Genomic DNA, 27,815 nt, shown 5'->3' with positions numbered 1-27,815 from the left:
AATTAAGGGACAGAAGTTTAGGGGTAACATGAGGGGGAACTTCTTTACTCGGAGAGTGGTAGCGGTGTGGAATGAGCTTCCAGTGGAAGTGGTGGAGGCAGGTTCGTTGGTATCATTTAAAAATAAATTGGATAGGCATATGGATGGGAAGGGAATGGAGGGTTATGGTATGAGTGCAAGCAGGTGGGACTAAGGGAAAAAAGTTGTTCGGCACAGACTTGTAGGGCCAAGATGGCCTGTTTCCGTGCTGTAATTGTTATATGGTTATATGGTTATATGGGTATCTGCGTAGCAACATCATAAATGTGTTCAAAAGGACCAATTTTGCTCCTCCTCCCATGGGCTCTGTTTTATTGTTTTTATTAAACCTTTTATAATTTATTAGATTATGCCAACAAGAAAATTATGATTGAAGTACACCAAAAATAATACAGAAATGGTGAAGGCATGCAGGATAGGGTTGTACAAAAATAAAAGAGGTTATACTGTGGCTTTGTATCTAAATGAGTACACATTTCACACTTGTAGTGACTCCAAACTAGCCTCCAATGGCATACTCTGTGGAGCTACAGCCCATTTGTATTTTGCACAATTTTCCAGCCAAGAGTTGGCAAATTTGAAGGTGGCGTCACAGATAGATAAATAGGCTTCATCACATTGGGCTTCATCAGTTAAGTTGGAAAGGGTGCAGAGAAGATTGAGAAGGATGTTGCCAGAACTCGAGGGTCTGAGCTATAGGGAGAGTTTGAGCAGGCTGGGACTCTGTGCCCTGGAGCGCAGGAGGATGAAGGGTGATCTTACAGATGTGTATAAAATCATGAGAGGAATCGATCGGGTGGATGTACAGAGTCTCTTGACTTGAGCGGAGGAATCAAGAACCAGAGGGCATAGGTTTAAGGTGAAGTGGAAAAGATTTTATAGGAATCTGAGGGGTAACTTTTTCACGCAAAGGGTGATGGGTGAATAGAACGAGCTACAGGAGGAGGTCATTCAGGCAGGGACTACCTCAATATTTAATAAGCAATTAGACAGGTACACGGACAGGACAGGTTTCGAGAGAAATGGGCCAAATGCAGGCAAGTGGGACACGTATAGATTAGACATGTTGGTTGGTGTGGGCAAGTTGGCTGAAGAGCCTGTTTCCATACTATATGACATAGAGTATCTATGATTCTATGATTAACTTCCAGGCAGGTTATCCAATGTTTCCTAATCTTTCCACAAGAATATATACAATGATCAAGGTGACTGAAACTTTCTCTCTACCTTGTGGAGGAATTCTTTTCCAAAATTTCTTAACAGGGGACTTCAGTCAGAAATTTGCAAAGAAGAGAAATACATTTTCCCTCCAGAAATGCCCCCGTTTCTTAATATGAATTGATAGTGACAGGTAGCCAATACCCAGCAGTGTCCAACACTGCTAAGTTTAGGCATGCCTCAGTCAAAGAACTCTACTCAAGAGCAGGGATCATTTTAAATGGTCTCCACAAAATCAAATGGGATCCAAAACTAATTTCAGCTCTCTTTCGACTATAAAATTCAAAATCAGCTGGCTCATCTATCCCCTCTAAATGTTTTTATGGATATTTATAGATTCTTCACTGATCATTTAGCTTGTTAATAAACAAGCTAAATGATCAGTGAAGAATCTATAAATATCCATAAAAACATTTGTTAAAACTTTAGGAACATACAACAAGAATAGAGTTTGAGTTTAGTTTATTGTCACGTGTACCGAGGTACAGCGAAAAACTTTTGTTGCATGCTAACCAGTCAGCGGAAAGATAATACGATTACAATCGAGAATACATGATTACAATCGAGACCCAAGCAATGCAGATCTTTATCAAGAAAGAGCATTTTTTAAATATTACATTTAATTTGAGATTTGTTTTCAATTAAATTATTTTTACTTCAGAAAATTGTACAATATAGTTTCATTTTTGAAATTATCTGTCATTTATAATACATCAGATTATGTATTTGCGAAGCAAAATAAATTGAATGTATTTGACTTTAACTGTGTAATATAAAGGGGGCATGCCATTTTTTATGTACATTTAATTTACATACTTGAAGAAACTAGTATATACGTTCAAATATATTTAAACATATGGTGCAAAACTATGGAATTCATAATTTCAATTGTTAAGGATAAATATATTGATGTAAAATTTTGGAAAAATAATTATTTTGTCGAATGAATACATTTTTGAAATTTACAGCAAAAAACAATTCCTATTATTGATCTACAGCAGAATTGCTATCTTTGCTGCTCAGATCTATTTTTATCGAGCCAGATTTATCTAATTTAGTTGGGAGCTATAGCATGGCAACAGGCCGTTCAACCTATTGAGTTCACCTGCATGTCTTTCAGTGTCCTGTGGTGTAAGTGAATGTCCATGTCAGGAATGACATTTAGGTAAATTTTGAGAATTATGCATTTCATTGCTGTATGAACTTTTCACAATTATCACTTCCTGCCACACCCAAGATTGTACTTAACTCATGCACTTGGCTATGAACTGAACATGGCTTTAATCCCTCTATGTTCTTCAATCTAATGATTTATTTAAGTGAAATCTAATGAATTCCTATTGAATTTTAACGATTACTTCCTTTTTGAAAATTCCTTGTTTTGACATTTTGGCCTCACCTTTGCATGGGACATGTCTTTTGGGAACACCTGTCTAGTGCTGCATCCATCCTTTTGAGCGCTTTGGCATACTCACTCATGCCCAACGAAAATGTCTGCCTGAAACACGTTCATCTTTTTTATAAAAACATTGGCTGCAGGTTTGCCATCAGTGCTGTTATCCCTCGTGTGTACCCGATATCCATCTATTTAGTTGATGGTGAAGAAGACTACATTGAAATTAATAATGTGAAACAGGTTAAAACATTAAATAGGCATTGACTAATTTTGTCCATCATTTCTCCTGAATATATTGTGTTGCATTTCCAGTATGTTGAAATAATGACAAAATACTGCTTGTGGTGTTATCATTACTGAACTCTAATAATCTGACATTAAGTATTTCTCTCTCTCTGTTGCATTATTACTTTATTAACCATGTTGTGCTATGTACTTTTATTGTCGAATTTAATGAAATCTCCCTGACTAGCTTTAAGTTTTAATTTTTTTTAACAAGCAGTTACTTTTTCCAGTCCGTATTCATTCAGGAATACATATTTTATTTATATAATGCATAATACATTTTTAATTCTGCGTTCCAGCCTTTTGGACTTTGAATCGGAACACCAGGAGCTGTGGGATTGGCTGATTGACATGGAATCCATAGTGATGGACACCCATGACCTGATGATGTCAGAAGAGCAGCAGCAGCATCTTTACAAGGTTAGAGCCTATGTTACTGTCTTTACGTGGATATGGAAAATCTGATTATCCTGACAAGTCTTTCTCTCGGAGGACATCTTGACGTTCATTGCATATATCATGCTGCCTATTAGAATTCCCTTCCCTGTCCCCAACTTCATTTCCACCTCCTGTGTGCCGGCAGAGAGTGTGGACATCATAATTGCCAAAGAGTTCCCTTTATCACATTCGATTAAGTTTAATTTTATAAAGAACTGAAGGATCCTTCCCGTAGAGGAGCAGAAATAAAGGAGACAGGATTAATAAATAGACTGAAACAGAATGAATAGTCAATGCAAGTACGGGCTTTACTTTACAGCATGTGATTTTATTTGAGGCTTCAGACAGATTAGTCTGCCCTTCAGAAGCTGTAAGAACAAAATTTGCCAGGAGTATGGTTTATCACTCAATCGATACCAGTCAGCTTTCAATGAATTTTTATCAGTTATAAATAGGGCAGCCTCTCTTGCATTGAGTTGTTATTTCACATAAGATTAAAACACATTTTTTAGACTAATATTAATCTGAATTTCTACAAAAAGAGAAATGAGGAATGTATATTTCAGCACCTTTCCGTTACATAATCTATTAAATTTTCTATTTTGAAAGATATTACTTTATTCTTTTACTGATGAAAACAATCTCAAAGCTTATACTAGAGCTATGATGGCATTTTAAAAAGGAAAAGGTGTAATCTGTTTGAACATTTCAGGGGTTATTTTCCGACAAATCTACACAGCAGTAAATCTGCCTCGTTTAGGCTACTTTTTATTGTTGTAATTCTGACAGTTGTCATCCCTGAATTGCTTTGAACATATGGCACATTTCAAAGAGCAGATTGTGAATTGTAAAGGAAAAAATTAATAACCACCATCAGAATTGACAACAGGATAATGACAAGAAACAACCACCCTCTGGCTCTTCTGGTAATTTTTCATTTTTACACAAGGAATGAAAATTCAAGGTCAAACAGAAGCCTACCGCTTATCTTAGTAGCTTCATTGGAATTTACTATCATTTTAAAGAATGGCAGTAGGAGAAATGTCTCAGGTCTAGGATTGCGTATTATCAGCAAAAGTAATGGAAGCAGCTACGGGCATTGTTTGTCACACAGTCGGTGGGGGGTGAATGCCACTAATCCGTAGCTGATGTACAGGGGTGATAGATAAGGGGCAATCAGATTTTGTATTTTCGAGAAACCGTGAGGAAAGCAAACAGACCGCATGCAGGAACAGCCCTGGGAGAGAAGCAAGGGTAGCTGTGAGAGCAAATCACATATGCATTCTCCAGGGGCATAGCTACATACACGAAAAGAGAATTTTTGAAGCACAGTAGTAAGCATAAAGGAGTTTGTATTCTTTGATTTATATTTGAATGCACCATGTTTGGGGTCCTTCTTATACCTGGATGAAACTGGCATGCTGCTAATTAGTGGTGGGCAGTGAGGCACACACAGACTCCTGAAAGAAGCAATTCCTTTAAACTTCAAAGCAGCCCTTAGCAGAGGAGGGCTTGTTCAGAAGAATCAAGCACACTGCTTCATTTGCTGTTACTATCTACTCACAGCTTTGTTCTTCACCTCCACTGAATCTATCTTTAGAATCGCCTTTACTTAGTTCTTGTTTTTGTTAACTGCTAATATAAAAGTAATAGTTTTCCTTTTTTCCTGGAAAGACAGAACATTTTCTCCTGCACTAGTATGTTCACAGAATTAAAGTTTTTTGAACAAATTCAGATCTCCGTCATTGAGCAGTAAATTTTGTTTTAAAATGCTGCAAGTTGATAATATGCAGAGCTGGTAAAATAATACAAGACTAGATTTAGCTTTAATATCGGCACAGTGGCGCAGCGGTAGAGCTGACGCCTTACAGCGCCAGAGACCCGGGTTCAATTCTGACTACGGCTGCTATGCGTATGGATTTTGTCATTCTCACAGCGACCATTTGTGTTTCCTCTGGGTGTTGCGGTTTCCTCTTTTGGATGAGAGTTTGTCATTTAAATGGCTTCTGCAAGTTGTCCCTCGTATATAGGATAGAACTAGTGTGTTGGTGATCGATGGTCAACACGGAATCGGTGGGCCAAAGGGCCTGTTTATCACACAGTATCTCTAAAAACAAAATCAGCTTTGTGATCCACTTTCTTCTTTGCACATGATAGAAGCATGGTCAACTAATTTGGAGTTCAAAGTAGTGGACCAGCAACCATCCTACTCGCCTCTCATGAAATGAGTGTTTGACATTACAATTCTGAAATTTAAAGGAATATTACACTGAGTTTTTCCAACTGAGATATTTACACATAGGTCTTACAGTGGTATTAAAAGATGCCACCATTTTGTAACTTTTTTTCCTCTCTAAGAATAAGAACTTTCTGCTGCTTATCTTTTTAAACTACATTTCCATCTGTGGCAAATAGTGAGAAAGAGCAACATTTTTGTTTCTGTGGTATTTTGTGGTGCTTCCAATGGGGGAGGGGTGGGAGAATCTTAAAAAAAAAAGTCCAAACTCCTAAAGATATGCCATTCTGATGTTGCCTTGCATTTGTGTATAAAAGGTTGATTTGTTTATTGAAATAATGTAAAGTGATTGGCTGGTGAGGGGTATTATTCCATAGCAGAGTGCTGTGCTCTAAAGCTGTCATTTGAATTTCAGTTGCACAAACATCCACATTCTCAGAAATCATGCATTGACCCATCTACTAATGGGTTGATTGTAAGAAAACAAAGGTTTTGTATTGGAATGAGATGCTTGAGCTATCCACTTAAGAGCAAACCTTTGAATTTGCACTCCACAGCAAATTGAAGGAAAAGCTCATAGAAAATAATCATTTTAAAAAATAACAGATGTACAAAAACTGTTTTTTTGTATTTCCATGGTGTTTTCAAGATACTGTTGTGTTTATCTTATCTTGATGCATAGTCGTGATATAATTTTGCTTTTGCAATATGGTCTAATGGCAGTGTTGTATATTGCATTCTTAATTATGTTTGTGTGACCACCAATCCCAAGTGGCTTTATTCCTGTTGAAAATATGCCCTGCCTCCATTTTACGGTTTCAGTGAAGCATATTAATTCCAAGTTAAATAGCTCTGAAGAATGGCTCTGCTGCTATGTTTTCCCCGTTTCCTGTCTTTGATATATCACCAAAAGACTAGTCTGAATCTGAATTGGAAATTTTCTGTCTTTGGAAATGGTTCCTCTGGCTCCAACCTTTCGTCAAGCTGCCAGCTGTTGTTATTGCTTGTGTCGTTATGTATCTGATTTTATTTTGTCAAGGTTTGGGCCAGCACTTATCATGCTACTTTGCCAGCTTTTCGAAGCAAGTTTCAAACTATTTCCAGATTATGCATTTTCCTCCTACAGATTGACTTTCACCACAGAAGTATTTGCATAGTTTGATGCACTTATTGCATTAAAGCCAATTTATTGCGACAGTTTCAGAAGCATGCTGAACTTTTCAGTGTCAACCATCATCAGCTGTATGTATTGTCGTTTATTAGTGGAGTTATTCCAACTACACTAACTCTGACTTCACTCAATTTAGGAAGTTCAATCTGGCTGCAGCTAGATTTTTCTCTTCTGGTAATTACTATAACATTAATGTTCAATACAGTTGCTGACATTTAGCCCAAGTTATGAGCTACCTTTGATTTTTGTCATCAATTCAAAGAGCTGGGTTGTAGCCAGGATTAACATAAGTTTAATACACAAAATGATTGACATACACATTCAGACACAAGTATGTTTATGATGATTTTGTTTTTCAGTAAAGTTGGCACTTATTTTAATAGTAATCTATCAAAAAAAATGTAAGTATTAATTAGTATTTCATCTCCAGTAGGATTAAAACATAAATTCTTGGCAGGAGACATAGTAATCATTTTGGAAGAAATGAGAGGGGAAACCAAATGCATGGAACTAATCATATCGGAACTTCATATTAGGCATTATCTATAACCTTCTGGGTGCTCTATTCCCAGTGTACTATTGTGTCAGTGACCTTAGACAGAAATGCCAGAACTGTTCATTGCTTCAATTTGAAATATTAACCTACATTTCTGTTGCAGTTGCTGATTGATAAACTCTACATTCACAGTTTTTTTTAATTTTCAAATTTTGAATTATTTAGCTCTTACAGATTTAAAACTTTTTTTTGCTTGATGCAACAGTTATGCAGGACCCGATTTAGTTGAAATTACAGAATAGTGATCAAGAAGGCCTTCATCAGTCAGAAATTGCGATGTTATGTTACAGCTGTACAAGGCGCTGGTGAGGCCACAGTTGAAGTGTTTAAGAAGGAACTGCACAGATGCTGGAGAATCGAAGGTACACAAAAAAGCTGGAGAAACTCAGCAGGTGCAGCAGCATCTATGGAGCGAAGGAAATAGGCAACGTTTCGGCCCGAAACCCTTCTTCAGACAAAAAGGGTTTCGGCCCGAAACGTTGCCTATTTCCTTCGCTCCATAGATGCTGCTGCACCCGCTGAGTTTCTCCAGCTTTTTTGTGTAAGAAGGGTTTCGGCCCGAAACGTTGCCTATTTCCTTCGCTCCATAGATGCTGCTGCACCCGCTGAGTTTCTCCAGCTTTTTTGTGTACCCACAGTTGAAGTATTGTGTTCAGTTTTGGTTACAATGTTATAGAAAAGATGTTAAGCTGGAAAGAGTGCAAAGATAATTTATGAGGATGTTGCCAGGACTGCAGGGTCAGAGCTACAGGGAAAGACTGAGCAGGCTAGGACTGTATTCTTTGAAGGATGAGGTGATCTTATAGAGTTGTATAAGATCATGGTTTGGTCTCCAAACCTGAGGAACGACATTATTGCCATAGAGGGAGTGCAGAGAAGGTTCACCAGACTGATTCCTGGGATGTCAGGACTGTTTTATGAAGAAAGACTGGATAGACTTGGTTTACACTCTCTAGAATTTAGGAGATTGAGAGGGGACCTTATAGAAACTTACAAAATTCTTAAGGGGTTGGACAGGCTAGACGCAGGAAGATTGCTCCCGATGTTGGGGAAGTCAGGGACAAGGGGTCACAGCTTAAGGATAAGGGGGAAATCCTTTAAAACCGAGATGAGAACTTTTTTTCTGGTGAATCTCTGGAACTCTCCCACAGAGGGTAGTCGAGGCCAGTTCATTGGCTATATTTAAGAGGGAGTTAGATGTGGCCCTTGTGGCTAAGGGGATCAGAGGGTATGGAGAGAAGGCAGGTACGGGATACTGAGTTGGATGAGCAGCCATGATCATATTGAATGGCGGTGCAGGCTCGAAGGGCCGAATGGCCTATTCCTGCATCTAATTTCTATGTTTCTATGTTTCTATCATGAGGGGGATAGAGTCTATGCATAGAATAGGGGAATCAAGAACCAGAGGACAGGTTTAAGGTGAAAGGGAAAGATTTAATAGGAATCTGAGGGGCAACATTTTCATACAGTGGGCGGTGGGTATCTGGAATGAGTTGCTGGAGGAGCTAGTTGAGGCAGAAACTATAACAACATTTAAAAGTCATTTGAACAGGGAAATGGATAAGAAAGGTTTAGAGGGTTATGGGCCAAATGCAGACAATCTGAGACTAGTGTAGATAGAGCACCTTGGTCGGCATGGGGAAGCTGGGCTGAAAGACCTCTTTCCGTGCTGCATTACTATGACTTTAATTATCTCTCATTACTGCAGAATTTACAGCATGTTTTTAATATGTACTCTGTGTTGGGTGGTTCAGCAGATTATTTGGGTCCAGAATCATGATACATGGTTAATTATAATAATGCATGTGAACAGGAGTGGAACCGTTTTTACTCTCAATACTTCATTTGTCGGCTTTAATTCTTCACTCAAGCATGGGCCTTATCCATTTCCCTTTCTTGTAATCTTACCTTGTAGCCAACTGCTATGAGTGACCCTTGGCAGTAAGCAGGCTATTTGGTCTGGTTTTCCAGTTGATGTCCAGAAAAAAATGGCCCTGCAGTTTATTCCTGAATAGCAATGAAGAAAGAAGTTTTCTGAATTAATGTGATGAGTACAATTATAGAACATGGAACACTAAAGCACAGGAATTGGCTATTCAGCCCACAAAGTCCATGGCAACATGATGCCTGGTTAAGCTAATCTCTTCTGCCTTCATGCGATCCATGTCCCTCCATTCCATGTGTTTCCGTGCCAAATTAAAAGCCATCGTATTGGCCTCCCTTCCCTACTCATGCTGTAACAGCCATTTCTGTTTTGATTGTCTTAATTATTAAACATATTCATGTCTTCAGATTCTGCTTCCCCACCCTGTTTTATGGCAACCTAGGATCTCTCGTACCACCTCAAACCTCTTGGTCAGGTAGCTGGGTCATTCTTGTTGATAGACACTTTTGAAATCCTATCAATGTTATTCCATTGTTTATTTAGTTTGGAGAGAAGTACAGCATGTAAACAGGGCCTTCAGCCCACTGAGTCCATTGATCACCCGTTCACTAGTTCTATATTATCCCACCCACGCATCCACTCCCTACATATCGGGGCACTTTTTTTACAGAGGCCAACTAACTCACAAAACCTCACATCTTTGAGATGTGGAAGGAAACTGGAGGACCTGGAGAAAACCCATGCAGTCACTGGGAGAACTTGCAAACTCCACGGAGACATCACCTGAGATCAGAATTTGGTACAGTGAGGAAGGAGTTCTATCAGCTGCACCTTTCACCAAAATATGTGCTCTTCCAGAAGAACAATTGAGATGGTAAATTCTGCTCATTACCGAATTTTCACTGTGAATGGATGTTTGGACTTGAGGCTCCATGTTGAGCTTCTGAATCATACTGTTGTGCTTTTCTCTATGTATAGCAATGACAGCCATTAGCAAGTGATGTGACTCCTGTTCATTCTACAATGAAAATGTGCATGCATCTTGTAGAATTCCAGTTTGTTAGCCATCTGGCTTGCTTAAAAAAACGATTATGTTTGATAGGATTGATTGCAAATCTCAACCAATCAGCTTTTAACATGATATATATATATATATATTGGTTGCATCCAAGTCTAATGCTGGGGAGGCGGAGTTAATTATGAAGACTGAAAGTTCGTAGGTTTGGTTTTCCTCCCTTCTTGACAATGATTCCTGTTTAGCATATATCAGTGACATCATCTTTCAGTGCCTTGACCAAGTAGCTATTTTTCACAGCAAACATGGTTTATTTCATTTATTTAACAGTTTATTTAATTTTGAAGGGATGGGATGTGTGTCGCAGGTGGCGGTGGAAGCATCACAGATAAGTCAACCCTACTGTTACTTAATGTTTAATGTGCCTGGAGAGTAAATGGATATCACTCAGGTCTTAGTGCGCAGACTAATTTTTTTCACTGCTAGCCCAGGAGCATTTAAGTCATTTGCAACATTGCTACTTGAAATCTGGCCCAGATCAACTGAGGCTCACTGTAGCCTGTAATTAAAACTTGGGCATTCTGAGCTGGAAGGCATAATTTCATTATTGCAGCTATCTTCAGGGTTCTAGGGGTTTCCTGCAGTGCAGCACAATTGGGACAGCTTTCTGTTTTAAAGGTGTGAATTAAAATCAAGGTATTTTCAAAGATTTTCATCAACCATCAGAACGTATTAAAACTCAATGCATGATTACACACAGAAATTGCTTATCCCGTCCGCTATTCACCATGAACCTGGCAGAATGTGATACCTAATGTCTGAACAGTAGGACAAACTATGCCATACTTATATTACAGTGGGTCAAATAAGTGGATAAGACAATAGACAATAGGTGCAGTAGACTATTCGGCCCTTCGAGCCAGCACTTTTTTTTGGTTTTCTTTTGATGTTGCGATCGTGGGCAAGGAACTCCTTTCCCAAAATAGACGTGCTGTTGAAATTGGATTAATCCAAAATCCACACACATTTCAGAGTGCCTTCATGCTGAACAGAAAATTAATCTAGATATTTTTTGACAACATTTTCATTTCCTGATGTTGCCTTATACCCTCAGCAGCTAGTTTCTGCAGTGAGATTTTCAAACTAATTTTTCTAAAAAAATTGCCGTTCTTATTTTCTCACATAACTACCAGGTTTTGCTGACATCAACCCCCCCTGAAACTGCACCATTTTTTGTCCTGTCAGATCTCACACCTTCTGCAACCTCCATACAACCTCTTCTGTACTTTGACTTTGGATGTCAAGGTCAAAATCACTTCTGGCACCCAAGTCCTATGATCACCCGTGTCAGTTGATCATTGTTGTATTATGGAGGTTGCAGCTCATTGAATATGCAACATAGGTGGGGGCATTTGCCTGCATCAGAGCTTAGCCACAGTAAAGTCATTCATTCATTCCTGGCAAAATTCCCACCAACGGCACCCAGTTGTGGATCCTCATTACTCCTCTGCAAAATGCACACGACTCCTGTAAACACTATTTTTCACCAGTCACTCCAGGCCCCTCTGGATGCACGCTCACACAGCAACGTTTCTGCTTTCTCCCATGCTGAGGTATCCATCCAGCAAGAAGTGTGATACTTGTCATTTTATAAGCTGCCTGTGAAGATCCCACCTCCAAAATTACATATGGACATCTCCAGCAATTATTAAGGGGAAGGTGCTTGGGAAGTTGAAAGCTTTGAAAGTGGATAAGTCACATGAACCAGTAGGTCTACACCACAGGGTTCTGAAAGAAGTAGCTTTAGAAATTGTGGAGGCATCCGTGGTGATCATTCAAGAATCACTAGTCAGGAGTGGTCCCAGAAGACTGGAAAGTTGCAAATGTTACTCCATGGTCAGGTTGGGAGCAGGGCCAAAGAAGGGAAACTATAGACTGGTTAGCTTGTGGTTGGTAAAATTTTAGAGTTTACTAGACTAAGTGGGACCCGTTGGGTCCCATTTTCACACAGGAGGGCTGGTCCCCCAATGCAATATTCCACATCTCCACCAATTCCAATATTGGTGGCCAGTGGATCGGTGGGAGGGGGGCGCACTTTCTGGAGCGCTAGTATGGGTGTTGTATGCTGAAGGGACTGGTTTCCAGAGGGCTAGTATGGACATTGTGGGCCAAATGGATTCTTGGGGTGGCAGCTCAGTCACTCAAGCCTGATGTGCTAGCAGCTCATTCACGGCTGGTGGGCTGGCAGTTGACTAATGGCTATTCTTGATATTCCTTGAATTTGGTGCAAGGCCACCAAATTCAAATGCAGTTTCCTACCATTTCAAGCAGGGTGCAAGGCCACCAAATTCAAGTGCAGTTTCTTACCACTTCAAGCAGGGTGCAAGGCCACCAAATTCAAGTGCAGTTTCCGACCACTTCAAACAGGGTGCAAGGCCACTGAATTCAAGTGCAGTTTAATACCACTTCAAGCAGAGTGCAAGGCCACCCAATTCAAGTGCAGTTTCATACCACTTCAAGCATGGTACAAGGCCACCAAATTCAAGTGCAGTTTCATACCACTTCAAGCAGGCATTCAGTAGACATTCAGTGTGTTCAGTTGATTCTCAGCTCAGACAGTCGCGACCGCTCCCTCCCCCATCTTGCAGAGACTGAGCCACACCCACACTTTCGGGATTTATAATCCCTCCCCCTCCCACCGGAAGGGGCTTGGCCTTCATGGCGTGATTGACAGGAGAGAGATTCTCAACTTTCTAAACACTAATAACACTTTTAATTTTCATTGATGGGAAGAATCCTCTGCACCTGATGAGCGGAGGGGGACTGAGTACTGAGTAAGATAGCCAAAAATCCCAGCCGTAAGTGGTAGCGTTTTATCTAAAATCAATACACAGTGCAAACAGCAAGTTGTCAAGCAACCACCACCAACAACAGCCATTTGCATTGCTTCACTTCAAACCAACCACCACCAACGACAACAGCCATTTGCAGTGCTTCACTTCAAACCAACCACCACCAACGACAACAGCCATTTGCAGTGCTTCACTTCAAACCAACCACATTTTCATTTTCAAACCACATTAAGGGCACTCAAGGCCAGTAAATCCACTCAGTTTAGTAGACATGTGTTCAGTGTTATTCACAGCTCGGACTGCGAGACGTGACCCTCACGCTCCCCCATCTTGCAGAGACTGACTGAGGCATTCAACACTTCCGGGTTTTATAGGGGCGTGGCCTTCAGGAGAGAGAATCTCAACATTTTTTAAACACTAATAACTCTTTTATCTTTCATCGATGGGAAAAATCCTCTTGTCGTGCACAGCAAAAGGGGACTCTGAGTAAGATCACCAAAAATCACAGCCGTAATTGGCAGCGTTTTTTCTAAAATCAATATACAGACCAACAGGAAGTGGTCAAGATCAGACTTTTAGTAATATATAGATTATAAAGGGTGACATTTCCGAGAACTTAGAATCACCACAGGAGGCCTTTGAAGATGAGAGCCAATGGTATCAGAGGGAAGATACTAGTGCGGATAGCAGGTTGGCTGAATGGCAGAAGGCAAAGATTGGCAATAAAGGAGATTTTTTCTGGTTGGCTGTCCGTGCCTAGCAGTGTTCCGCAGGGGTCGGTGGTGGGGCTACTACACATCAAGTTGTATATCAATAATTTGGATGAGGGAATTGAAGGCTTTGTGGCCAAGTTTTTAAGTTGAGTTTCTTGTCACGTGTACCAAGGTACAGTGAAAACTTCTGTTGCACACTAACCAGTCAGCGGAAAGATCATTGTAGATAATATGAAGATAGGTGGAGGAGCAGGTAGTGTAGAGAAAGCAGGGAGTCTGCAGAAGGACTTGGACAGGTTGGGGGAGTGGGCAAAAAGGTGGCAGACAACGTGGCAAAATGTGAAGTATGCATTTTTGTAGCAGGAATAAAGGCATAGGCTATTTTCCAAATGGGGACAGAATTCAGAAATCGGAGTTGCAAAGGGACTTGGGAGTGCTGGTGCAGGATTCCTAAAAAGTTAATTTGCAAGCTGTATCGGTAGTAAGGAAGCAAATGTAATGCAAGCATTTATTTCAAGAGGACTAGAATATAAAAACAGTGATGTAATGCTGATGTAATGTTAATAAGGCACTGGTCAGATCGCATTTGGAGTCTGGTGAGCAGTTTTGGGCACCATATCTGAGGAAGGATGTTCTAACACTGGAGAGGGTCCAGAGGAGGTTTTTGAGAATCCCAAGAATGATTGGATTGACATGTTCTGAGCGTTTGATGGTACTGGGCTGTACTCGCTGGAGTTTAGAAGGATGAGGGGAGATCTCATTGAAACTTATCAAATAATGAAAGGTCTGGATAGAGTGAATGTGGGGAGGATGTTTCCACTAGTGGGAGAGTCTAGGACCAGAGGACATAGTCTCAGAATCTTTAGAAAGGAGATGAGGAGGAAAATTATTTAGTCAGAGTGTGGCGAATCTGTGGAATTCATTGCCACAGACAACTGTGGAGACCAAATCAATGGGTATTTTTAAGGCAGAGATTGACAGATTCTTGATTGGTGTTAAAGATTGTGGGGAGAAGGCTGGAGAATGGGATGGGAGGGAAAGATAGATCAACCATGATTGAATGTCAGAGTAAACTCAATGGGCTGAATGGCCCAATTCTGCTCCCAAGACTTATGAACTTGCAATACAAGACATCCTCTAATTTTCTTTCTGTCCAAGAAGCAGACACAGCTGACATGGTAATTTGCTGTGTCTTAGCTTTCTCCAAAATGAAAGCAATTGTAGACTGTATGCTTACCTATACAGAGAGAAATATCTTTGGAAAGTTTATGCCAGGGACACCTGAATGTTGCCCTGGAGGGACTTGATGACCCCCATGGAACAAAGGACATGTCTTTTCCAACCATTGTTTTTCAGCAGCTTCAAGTTCCTCTGAATCCCTTGGAGCACTCTCCCATTCCCATCCAATTATTGGCGCATCCATTGATTCAGCACTCACTGGAGCTAGAATAATCTTGTATGTATTGTGGTATGTATCTTTAAAACCTGGCTGCAAAGACCTGCTGATCTGTTGAGTTCTATGTTGAAAAATACAATAACTTTATACATACTAACAAGGAATGTCATGCTGAAACCAACACTGCTAGTTTCAGCATGGCATTATTCTGGGATACCCGGTGAATCCCACAACTTAAGTTATGGACTTTCAGACATTGTAATAGGGTGGCCATGCCTCTGTTTTAATGCCCAGAATAGGGGAATTGGAACCAGAGGACATAGGTTTAAGATGAGGGGGGAAAGATGTAATAGGAACCCGAGAAGTAACTTTTTCACACAAAGGGTGGTAGGTGTATGGTAGAGCTGCTGGAGGAGGTAGTTGAGGCAGGTACAAATGCAACGTTTGAGAAACATTTTGACAGATACACAGATAGGCCAGGCTTAGAGGGATATGGGCCAAATGCAACCAGGTGGGACTAATGTAGATGGGACATGTTGGTGTGGGCAAGTTGGGCCGAAGGACTCTATGACTCTAAATAGCTTGGGACTCTATGACTCTAAATAGCTTGAAGTGGTTTCTGGGCTAGTTTGATATATTAATAACTTGTACCAAATTCATGTTTTTCTTCATTTACAGGCATTTGTGTCTGAGGTTGCCATATCTCTTGAACCCAAGTAAGGCTGTTACAGAGAATGTTTTGATTTGTGAAATTGCACTCACAGTTGTGTTAGCCACAACCAGCAATTTTATGCCAATTATATTTTATAGTTCAGATCGTAATCTGCTTCAGCAAAGCAGTCTGATGCTGTTTCTGATGATTCAACATGGTTGAATGGTTGTCATTGAGTTGTTGCATTATCATATTTTCTCTATTTGCTACACGGATATAAAGATCTGTATCTATGTGTGTTATTTGCAAAAGCCTTTCACAGTCAAACAAATGTTTTCAAACAATTTGCATAAAAAATAATGACCCTATCCTTTTAGAAATCAGACACTGAATTACAAAACAATAACTGAGTATAAATGATGGTGCACTTCCAAGTGACAAATAAGAAAAAAAATGTACCTATTCTATCAGAATCAATTGGTATAAGTTGGCTTTTAGTGGATCAGAAGAGTGAAACCAATTTAATCTAATATTGATTTCATGACTAGGAACTTCCATCATTATTTAAATACTATACATCTTTACAATTAAAACGATATTTTGTTGTGATCGCAAATTGTGTGTGCAGTTTTATTTAATAAAAGGATACACACTGGAGTGGTTTCTGAAGACTTACTGTATTTTCTTGAAACATTTTGGTTATATTCCCTTTAGTTTTCTTCCTGCTCTGTGTCTCGGTTCAGCATGCTTTGACCCTGAGTAAATCAACAAACCATGGTGAAAGTTTCCCTCATTTGCATCACTTCTAGACAGCCCTATCCTGCTCTTTGCTGACAGGAAATCACTGCCTTTGTCACCTTTTTATGCTCGACTCGTGACACAGAATAACCATGTGACTGCGAATAATCCCAACGAGACATAACTCCCTCTGCCATTTCTTGTAACCCTCTAAACCGTTACGGAAAAGACAAAGTTTTGAAGATTTGAAAGCTGCTGTGAATGATTGCTAGAATGCAATATTACATTGGAAAAGTCATAGTATAGCTCTTACATGAGAGAATGTAATCCATCACACAGTTGTGTTTCTTTCATTTCACTGCACATCTCGTATGTGTATGTGACAAATAAACTTGACTTGACTTGACTTGGGATTCCTGCTCTTATCAAGAATGTGTCCATTTCGACATAACGACTTCATTTGTATTGGTGTGATACTGTGTACTGTAAAGATTTGAGCATATTAAAACTCCACAAAATAAAAATTATCAGCTTTTCAAAAGGCAGGTTCCGATCTATGAACACCAGTGTGGTCTAGACTGTTTGAAAAGCAAGAACTTAGATGAAGGGGAAGATTTACCCGAGAAACAAAAGCAGCTGTTGGTTTTTCTCCAATGTGGCAGGCCAAAAGTGGTTCCCTTGGAGACAGAAGTAGCGCAGTGAAAACAAGATTTACTTTCCAAAAAAGTTTGCAAGAAAAGTAATTTACTAATTCCATTTTATTCCTTGAAGTATATTAATCCATGATGTTTTAGACATTCTGCTTACAATATTGCTACCCCACAACTTTATTTAAAGATGGCATAAAGGTCCTGTCTAGTGGTTTTTATTGCAAATCTTTCCAGACTTATTTTATTTTTGTCAGTATAATTTGTGCTGAGAATTGGTTGTGGCTGGAAAAAATAATGAAACAGATCTTAAAACCACTTTACCATTTCAATAAAACACATGATTGATTTTTGTGTTCAAATTTGGAAATACCAGACATTGACATTAGATAATTTAGCAAGGTTACTAAAACTAGTTTATCAAAGTTATGCAAACTACCGGCTATCTAAAGTATGGACAGTAAATAATTGTGTAAAATATAATGTACTTTACCCCTGCAGCTTGAAAGTTAAAAATATGGTCTGCCTTGCAACCATAAATGCAACAAATGTATATTAAATACATTTAGAAGGGCTAATTCCCAAGAATTAAACATCTCAAGGAAAGCAAAATCATTATTAATGGCATAAATGTAATGGTCATTATTAAATTCCAATTCAGCTATATACTTTAAACGTCAGGTATGTGCTGTACAAAGGAAATTAAATATTGTTTTTGAATCTACCACATATTTTGGATTATTTTAGTGATCATTTAAATCTTGTCATATTTACCTTCTACTCATAACTACATTTTTGATTGCATCAGGTTGCCAGTCAACTGATTCTAAGTATGCCTTACAAATAAGTGAGGAATTAGTAAGGAAACCCTATTCATGTAACTGTATTGTAAAATTTAACACATCTGAGAACACCCTTACCAAAGGAAAAACATAGTCAATAATTTATACTGGATGTCTCAGTAAACAAAACACATTCTGTGGAAGAATGTGGCATTCAGTATTTTTAAATATTCTGTGTAAAATTGTAAGAAAGTGAACGATGACATAACGAGTAATAAATCAAATCTTAAAAACGTATCACGCATTTCAAGCAGCTGTTGGCAGGGTATTGTGTATTGATTACAAAAGATATATTGTGCATATGTTTTTGTTTGTTTGGTTCTGATCATGTGGAGCAGGGTGCTCGGGTTCCATTTGCTTCCTCAATTGGTTCAAATGCAAATGGATGTTGAGATGGGGTAATTTGATTTAGAATTGGTTCCTGATCAGTCTATGTTTAGTTTAGAGATACAGTGCAGAAACAGGCCTTTCGGTCCACCAAGTCCATGCCAACAATCGATTACCCACACACTCGTTCCATGTTATGCCACTTTCGCATTCTACACTTTCGGGGCAATTTACAGAAACCAATTAACCTACAAACCTGCACGTCTTTGCAATGTTGGATGAAACCGGAGCACCCGGAGGAAACCTACATGGTCACAGGAAGAACATACAAATGCTGCACAGACAGCATCCGAGGATAGGATCTAACCCGGGTCTCTGGTGCTGTGAGACAGCAGCTGCACCACTGTGCCACCCAAAGTCTAGTTTGAAGTTGCTATTGTAAACACTTTACAGAGGACTCGTGTCCCACTGGTGCTTAAAAGACATTGCAGCTGCACCAAGTCCAAGCTCACTGCCACCCAAAGTTGGTAAAGTTTGAAGGTTGCCTATTGTAAAGGCACTTTACAGATGCAGATAGGACTCGTGCAAAAGTCCCACTGTTTTTGTGAAGGGGAAGTCCTTTTAAAGCATGCTCGAATTCTTTGAGGAAGTAACAACCGGAGGATAGGGGGATGGATGTGGTATACTTGGACTTCCAAAGAGTCTTTTGACAAGGTGTCATAAGCTCTAAAAATAAAAAAACTATGGGATTGACTATATTAGCATGGGGTAGAGTAACAAATAGGGCAGGAGTAAAGATAGGGGTAACCGGTATGCCTCGGTGCCCCCAGTTCACAATTACTGGAGGGGAACAAGTAATATATCATTTGTCATGGGATGCTGGGGATAGGAGGATAGGAAGAGTCTGCAAAAAAGGATATAGATAAGCTAGGTGAGTGGGCAACAACTTGGCAGATGAAATTTAATACTAATAAATGTGGATTCTTTAGTTGATAGGGCAAGTTATATTTAAAATGAAGCATTGTGTGCAACGCAAAGATCTGGTCGCCCTATAAGTATGCAGGAGCAAGATGTGGAGTTTTGGCCTTTACTTGAGAGGGCCGTGAGTGTATGCTAGGGGCCCTGGATTGAGTATAGAGGGTGAGGATTCTTATCGGGGTATAATACATGAATCACTGAGAAAAAGTTAGTATGCAGGTGCAGCAAGTACACAGTTTGTCTAGTGAGTATAAAAAACCCACATTTGGAATACTGTTTACAGTTCCCAGAATGCTGGAGGCTGCCTGGCTGGAACTCTACTCTTTGGAGTTTTAGAAGAATGAGAGGCGATCTCATTGAAAACATATAAGATCGTGACCTTGATGGAACTAGGGGACATTAAGGGGGGGCTCAAAACTGAGATGAGGAAGAACTAGAGGAATTCACTGCCCCAGGGAGCAGTGGAAGCAGAAACTTTAAATATATTTAAGACTAAAATAGTGGTTTTTTAGCTGGGGGATAAGGGGCTAGGACCTAGGTATTGTCGATCGAATTTGTTTTTTTATCCGTTTTTTTTTTGCCTCCCCCAGGAGATCTGGAGTGGTATAAAGGGGCGGGTATGGGTGTCTACTGTTTGTGGGTAAGTGTGTCTGTTTAGTGTTCAGCCATGAGCGAGTGGCGGTGCGGGCTCGACGGACCTGGTGGTCTACTATCGCACATTGCTAATAAATGGATCTGGTCGGTGTGGTGGAGGGTGCAGAGGATTATAGCTGCCTGGATTACAAACTAGAGGGAGAGGTTGGATAGACTTGAATTTGTTTCTCTGGAGTGATGGGGGCCTGGAATGCATTGCTTGGGGTGGTGGTGGAGGCAGATATTATAGTGGCAATAAATAAGCTTTTGGACAGGTACATGGAAGTGCAAGGAATTAAGTGATCTGGATCATGTACAGGCAGATAAGATCAGTTTAACTTGGCATCATGTTTGGCACAAATATTGTGGGCCAAAGGGCCCGTTCCTGCACCGTACTGTTCAATGTTTTTTTTTTATTGTTCAGGAATTTAATGCCGGTTGATTTTGCTGAATTTTTCTTTGCTGGACATTATTATTATTATTATTATAAGGTCATAAATTAAAAATCATCGTTCAAATCATGCTGAACATAATAATAATGTTGAGATGGTACATAATAATGAATCCTGCTCTACAGATTACTCTTCGGAGTGTTTGCATCGCAGTAGCAGTTTCAGTCTTAATTGCGATGTGCAAAGAACCATACCTCTAACTGTAAGCACACAGGGAAGAAATGTTCTTTTGCTTGTATGTTTAGTCACTTACTCGTCCAGTTCTTGCATAATTAACCAAATTTATAATTTAGATGTATCGGAATAGCACCTTCTAAACCAGGAGAGGTTTGGATATCTGATTAGTATTGATGTAAAGGCAAATGATCAATGTGTGATCCCAGAAGTGCAAGTTTTGTAGGCTGTTTTGTTTAAATGATCTGCAATGGAAGTTAAAACTATTAATTAGTCTTATTTGACATTGTCTGTTATACTACAAAGAAAATAGTTTTATACTACTTTGATGAACTTAAATTAATTCATTCTAGTAGACATTTGATACTACACTTAACATTATGCTGCCTTGAAATTACTGTATGCTGTTTTTTGATGCTGAACAGTACAAGTTCTTGTGGTTATTATAATGTAAAAGAGCAGGCGTGATCTTGCAGACAGCTCATAAAAATACAAGCAGCACTCATCCAATTTCAGGGAAATGTTGTCATTAAATGAATGGATGCTGCAAAGATTGGGTGGAGGTGTTTGTAGAACTGTGTTGCCACAAGGTCAGAGAGACCTGCAGAGGTTGGTGAGAAACAGTGCCAGTAAGAAGTGTAGAAAAAAGGAACTGCGGATGCTGGTTTACTCAAAAGGACACAAAGTGCTGAAGTAATTCTCCAGGTCAGGCAGCATCTCTGGAGAACACGGATAGATGACATTTTGGGTACAGTCGCTTCTTCAGAGAGGATTTGTGTTTGTTCTGCAGGAGGGCCATGGAGATCTACACTGAGACACTCCCGACAGTAATTTGCCAAGCGGTTGTGAATGTTTACACGATGGGAAGGCTGGAAGGCATGTAAATGGCCATGCCCACTCTCCCTGTTTCTATGAGTGAAGAGAAAATAGATGTGGCCCTTCTCCAAGCGCACCCATAAGGTTGAATTTGAGATTGTAGGAGCTCACAGTTTTCAGTGTGAAGAAGGATTGAGCCTTTAAATAGACCAGGTTCTAGGGAAGTTGGATTTGTAAAATGTGTAGGAAGGAACTGCAGATGCTGGTTTACACTGAAGATAGACACAAAATACTGGAGTAACTCAGCAGGACAGGCAGCATATCTGGAGAGAAGGAATGGGTGAGTTTTCGGGTCTGAAGAAGGGTGTCGACCCAAAACGTCTCTCCAGAGATGCTGCCTGTCCCGTGGAGTTACTCCAGCACTTAATGTCTACCTTTGGATTAATAAAACCCATTCCTTGTTGTTGAAGTTGAATCTCTCATTGCAAATACATTTTGTGAATTCTGCACTACCGTTGACATAATTTGGGCAAGTTTTAAAGTACAATTTTCAGAGCATTCAGGAGATTAATTTTTCAACGGTTGCTAAGGCAGCTGGAAATGTGCACAAATATTGCCCTATGCAACCCTGATTTCAACTGCAAAGCACCAGTTCATAGGAGTGGTCTTAATATATTTCTGGCCCATAATAATCTTTAAAGTTGGTCATGATGGTTCCATGAGTTATTCAGCCTTACTTTTAATGTCCACCAGATGGCCTAATTTACACATGGACTGTGGTACATATATTGGAAATATTTAAATAGTTCAACATTATGATCTCAGACAAGATTATTAGTGCTTTAAAGAAGTTGTTTGGTTATTCATCAAATAGAATGTTACCTTGCAGCTAAAAAATATTTTGTTGAACTTGTTTACTTATTATGAAGTTAACTTGGTCACAAGGAAGAAACATTGCTACGAGAATGATTTATCTTGATGCAGAGACTTGTCAAATCTTGTAAATGGCAGTTTTACCGTCAAACAGTGTAGATCAGCCATCATTATTTTAGCATTACTTTTGTCGGTACACTCAATGTTTAAATTGCTAACCCATGTCTGAGAAAAACTGAAACTTGATTGTTGCACACATATCATGCAGTGGTACTTTTTAAGTGAAAGCATGGAAAGAATAAATAAATTGTTATATTTTTATCAACTTACAAAACATACTGAGAGTACCCTTTCATAACGGCAGAATTAACATATAAGCTTTTAAAAATTCAATGAACAGATAGTTAAAAAAAAAATTCAGCAGTTAGTATTTTTCAAGCAATTAGTAATTTCTCCCACCCGTAGCCGCACTATAAAAATTTTTTTTTCAGAATTATCAAGTTAACAGTATTGCTTGGTGTGTTTTTGATTGGTTCATTTCCAAATGCTTCAGATGCCTCCACAGTAACAGATCTGGTCTGTTGAAGCCTCAACTCGTTTTCAGAATTTGCTATTTAATTTGGCCTCAGCAACAATTATCAAGCAGTTCCTCTTTTTTTTCCCTTTCTGAGCTGTTCGGCTTCAAAATTTGGATGTGTCTTATCGAGTGCATTAGTTTTACTTTTTGCATATTTTCCCTAAGGTCATGTCAAGGTTAGATTGAATTCCATCCCACATTAAGACTTGTTTTACAGCTATTTAATTTGGAGCCTACACCCCACTGAGGTCTGCCTCTTGGCCACGTCAATGCTGCAGACCAGACAAATCACACACAGATGAGTCTGTATCTAGATTTTCCTGCACTTAATGATCAAATAAATATTTTTCAAGGTTTGAAGTGGCAATTTTTTTTGTATTTGTTGTTGACATTTATTAAGTGAAATTTATGAAATTTATTAAGCACCTCTCATTTGACATTTGTTGCTACGAAATCTGTGGATCATATTGTTGATATTAAAATTGTGAAAACGTATGAAGTTAATTAAAGGCAGGATTCAAATTGTTTTATCTGATGTGCAGACCCTAAATTCTTATTATATGCTGTGAAATGACATTACAATTACTATATGGATTGTGCATAAGTAAATATTTCAACTTCAACAAAATCAAATAGAAAAGCTCTTTAGAAATATCAGTTTCTAATTAAAATGTTTATCAATGTATATTTTCTCTGAATACTTACACGACACATTTTTCAATTAATTAATGTCTGATAATTTTACTATTATTCCATTCTTCCTAGAATTTGATTAGTTATGTCTGATTTAATTTGATTTTCTTTTTGGATTCTGTCCTACTGGTGTGATTTGTTCTTTTTCTTTTGCCAATGTGTTGTTGATCAACTTTCATTCAGATGCCCGCCCAAGGTGGTGCGTTCATTCTATCCTGTAGACACGCTTATTTGTTATTGCCTTTGATTCTCATATTTAACCATAGTTACATTCCTAGGCAATTTGCAATTGATTTGAGTTCTTCCCTTCCCATCCCATCCTTGCTAATATCATGAGTACTAATCACTGCTCCATGTCACTACATTCTCCATTTTTTAGGACATTCATACAATTGCTCAAAAATTTTCCTCAATTTGCAAGGAGTCGCCATTCATTTTATTATCTGTCTGAAGGTTTTCTCCAAGAAGTGTTTCACCTACACACTGCACCGAATGACATACTAATTGTCTTTATCAATCTGTGGCTTGTTGCATTGCTGAATGAACCCCCCCCCCCCCCCATATCTTTGCATCTATTGCACTCATTATTTTCTGCTCAAACAATAGTCCCACAAATGTAACATTTGTTTTGACATACAGATAATTAAGATAAGAGCATTGTCTTTCACGCGTAGTCATTACAATTTGTAATTATTCATTCACCCTAAAAATCAAGGTTAATAAACCAATTGTAGGAAAATTAACAACAGATGATATTTTCAACTTGTCACTCCTCCAGATCCTTATTACCACTTGCTGGGCAGCCTCCTGAATAAAAGAGGTTATTGGAGAGTCGAGCCATTTTTAATGACAGCTATTTTGTCCTGTAATTGGTACTTGGAATTGTATTTCCAGGTGAACTAAAATTAGAAACTGAAATTGAAATAGTGAAACTGCACCATAATTGCAAAATTTGCTCAGATTATGAATGTAGTTTCTGCAACCTGTTACTATCCAAAACCTACTCTCTTCCATCTAGCAATGTTGAAAATGGGATTTTATGAAATCAGCTTCCTCAGAAAAAAAATGCTGTCATCTATCTATAAGGTTCCTTTCCTAATAGGTTAGCACATTAAAGTGAAACTAACTGGCATAAAGTGTTTTCTATGTTTTATTAACACAATGTGTTTCAGGCAACAATTAAGTGAAAGCAGCACGCTGTATGTGCGACTTTTCATGCCTAGTAGCACTCCATTTATCATCGCAGTTTTACATTGACCTTGACACCCATTTTCATTAGAATAAAGATTGTCTACCATTTAGGTTACATTGTTCATGTGCACACAGACCCCATGCAAATTCCGTCCAGATAGAAGAGCTGTGAGCCTGTCAGAGGTCATCAGCATTAAAAGATTGCAGCTATTTTTTCCAACTGCTTCTTTTCATTGTATGAATCCAGAGCAGTGGGAACACCAGTCTAATATCTGAACTATTTTACTATTGGCTCTGTAACATTAATCAACAAGAATAATTTTTCTAATGATAAATAGCTATAATGCAATATTAATCTATCATAATGCAATCCTCGCAGAGAAAAATTCCAACAAGTAAAATAACCCTGGCTTTCTTCAGCAATCCATATTATCAAAAGTCACTTAAAGTGCCCCTGATTTGTCAAATTAGTGTCATTTTCTAAATACTTTTATATGTGCTTTTATATATACCATGCTTTAAAGACTTTGTCATCAATGTACTTTCCTAATTTGCAGTAGGTAAAGAAGTTGCTCTATTAACTGTCAGCATTTCATATCTTCAAGATGCTTGTATTTCAGGTAAATCTGATCATTACTTTAATTGTTAATTCATGCATCCAGGAATTAGATCTATAGATCTTTTTAAATAATTAAGTGGAAAACTACAACTTTGTAGAAACATTTCTGTAGTTTAGACGCAGGGTCAAAGTGAATAAGCTGACTGCCGTCATAAGAGAATTTCAAAGTAATATAATTTGAATTTAATTATTAATGGAAGATATTTAAAAAAGATTGCTTCATGATCTCCTATTAGTGAATTTGCAATTCATTTTGATATTTGGAGTTTGATTTATAATGATGATAATGCAATCTATGTCCAATTAACAATGCATGGGCTATGTAATTTGATTTTCAATGCGTGTGAATGGAATCAGCTTGGAGAAAAAGAACTGATTCAGAGCCTCAAATGTAATTTGCTTGGTGAGTTCTAGCAATTTTAAATGACATTGCAGTTCTTTAATCTTTTCAAAGATCATGAAAAAATGTATTCAGAACCAAGTTATTTTATACTACTATACAAAAGAAAATGTGTTAGGATCTTGTGCTGATGTTCTTGTATTCAGAAGTCATGGATGTGTTTCTCTGTTTTCTAAATAAACAAACTCAAGTTATTTCATAATTTTGTATCCGTAGGTCTTTCATCAGCAACCAGCTACATCCAGTAATAATAGTTGTTGATGAAACACCACTTACAGTACTTCTTATTAAATTTTGGTAAACAGCCATCGAAGCCCAGAAATTGACTGCAGAAAGTAACACTATGGCCTTGATCAAATTAGCAAATCTCTGCTCCATGTCTCTTTGCAGCACATAGAACCCTGAATGGCATGACAAAAAGTCTTTGTTTGTCACTGAATGGCATCAAACATGGTTTTCCTATGAAGCTACCATGGGAGCCAAATTGTAAATAATATAAACTAGATTTATTAACTTTTATAGATTTTGTATAGAAATACAGATGTTTATTTTAGAATGTGATTATTGAAGAAAATATCACTTAAATGTAGGTTATTAATTTACAGTTTACTACAGGTCTCAACATTTTAATTGACTAAATAACCTGCAAGATATTTTCTTTTAACCACCATTAGGTAACTATAGGTTCACTATATATTTATTCTATCAAATCACCCTTCTTTCAGACCAGCAAAGAAATTATGAAAGAACTTTTGCTTCAATGTGTGCTTTTAATGCATTACTTTGAATACCATCATAGTCCTTTATCCTCCTGCTCTGAAGTTTATTACAGCAGCTGAATTCTTTGGGAACCTTAGGGCATAGTTCACATAAAATGACTGCATTCTTTTTCCTGGCAGATCAGATATTTATATATAATATTTTTGACTTGCTTAACATAGCTTCATAACATTCAGTCATCTCGTGCAGTTTTCACGGAAAAAGATTTTACATGTGTAGACCTTTTTTTTACATGTTCCAGGTCAGACCCTTTCTGAAAACCTCCGTGATAGTTTTCTTCTCTGTCTGAAATATGGGTAGACACCATATTCTTTTAACATTGAAGGACTCTTAGAAATACTCAAATCTGCACGAGTTTGAAAATGGCTTATTCTTCTGATCACCATGGTGACAATTAACAGTGTTTCAAGGCTTTGTCTGATTCTCCAGCTTTGCCTGGTGCAATTTTCAACAAAATTGCTGTACAAAGGCATGCATTTAGCCCAAGGAGAAGGAGGTGGTGTGTTAATTACATTCACAACATTTGAAAATAAAGATTCTGTGTGTTAGAATAATTTTATCCATGTTTTATTACAAGTGTGAATGTGTAAAACAGCCTTAACTTTGTGCAGCGAATTTTCAATCAGGCTGGAAACAATTGGATAAATGATCAAATGCAAATAAAAACTATTTTTCCTCGTTCAAATGAACTGAAGTGCCTGAAATATACTCCATAGTTTATGTAATTTATTGCAAGTGGGCTATAGGAAACTTATATCAGGAATAATATAAAAATTCCTCTCAGTGCTTATATTTCAGAAACGTATTTGCTTTTGTACACACACTGCAAATACTTTCCCTTGTGTTTAATTATCTAGTGCCTACTTTCAGTAGTTTTTGTTGTTTAACTAATTTAGTAATTATTAAACATATACCATATCAACTTACTCATGCTACCTTAATTTCTTAATTTGAATACACTGTGCTTGACAGCAGGACAATTGACCTACTAAATGCCATCTGTCAATGGTGCTGTTAAGCCTGAAATGCAGCAACATTCCTCAGTGTGATAATTTTTCCACGTGTTTTCTTTTTGTTTACCTTACGGGAAATCCCAGGCTATTGCTTGTTGTCTTCTTTGGGGGGAAAATGTGCCTGACAGCCGTCCAGGTGAATAATTGTGGACATAACTGTAGCATTTATGAATCTACATAATTAGGAGTTTCAACCTATTCACTCTTTCA

At 38.4% G+C, this 27,815-nt stretch overlaps 1 protein-coding gene across 2 annotated transcripts in view; it reads left to right on the top strand.

The window, feature by feature from the left end:
• The window catches only part of akap6 (A kinase (PRKA) anchor protein 6), a 370,946-nt gene that overhangs the window by 228,133 nt on the left and 114,998 nt on the right, over positions 1–27,815 (top strand). For both annotated transcript variants that reach the window (XM_055640567.1, XM_055640568.1), the window contains one exon: positions 3,238–3,358. In XM_055640567.1, coding sequence (XP_055496542.1) covers positions 3,238–3,358 — 121 coding nt within the window. The remainder of the gene's footprint in view (positions 1–3,237; positions 3,359–27,815) is intronic.

The sequence above is a fragment of the Leucoraja erinacea genome, chromosome 9, assembly GCF_028641065.1.
Source record: "Leucoraja erinacea ecotype New England chromosome 9, Leri_hhj_1, whole genome shotgun sequence".
NCBI lineage: Eukaryota > Metazoa > Chordata > Chondrichthyes > Rajiformes > Rajidae > Leucoraja > Leucoraja erinaceus.
This window is presented reverse-complemented; position numbering and strand designations above follow the sequence as displayed.